Source organism: Penaeus monodon, chromosome 21, assembly GCF_015228065.2.
Source record: "Penaeus monodon isolate SGIC_2016 chromosome 21, NSTDA_Pmon_1, whole genome shotgun sequence".
Classification (NCBI taxonomy): Eukaryota; Metazoa; Arthropoda; class Malacostraca; order Decapoda; family Penaeidae; genus Penaeus; species Penaeus monodon.
This window is the reverse complement of record NC_051406.1, coordinates 2,713,187-2,713,455: the sequence shown is the minus strand read 5'-3', so window position 1 is coordinate 2,713,455 and position 269 is coordinate 2,713,187. Positions and strand designations below refer to the sequence as shown.

Genomic DNA, 269 nt, shown 5'->3' with positions numbered 1-269 from the left:
GATCTAACACCTCACACACTAAAGAGTCGCCCTATACCCCAGTACCTGTAATGGGGGCAAGAAGTCACTGGCATTGGGGAGAGGCTCCTTCTTCACTACAGCTTCTGCCCACTTGGTGAAAAACTCTGGGGTTACTATGGGCCGGGCTCCTGCCAGGGCGCACACAACCTGTGAACAGTGTATGTAGACAGATTACTAGTCTAATAATGATGGAAATATTAAGGATGGTACTGCCTGATTACTTATTCTTGATTAGTCTTGTTATTTGG

At 46.5% G+C, this 269-nt stretch overlaps 1 protein-coding gene across 1 annotated transcript in view; it reads right to left on the bottom strand.

Annotated features, from left to right (window-relative positions):
* The window catches only part of LOC119586102 (nibrin-like), a gene marked incomplete at its 5' end in the record, with an annotated part of 11,415 nt that overhangs the window by 8,428 nt on the left and 2,718 nt on the right, over positions 1 to 269 (bottom strand). Inside the window, 1 exon segment of the mRNA XM_037934794.1 lies at positions 46 to 168. Coding sequence (XP_037790722.1) covers positions 46 to 168 — 123 coding nt within the window.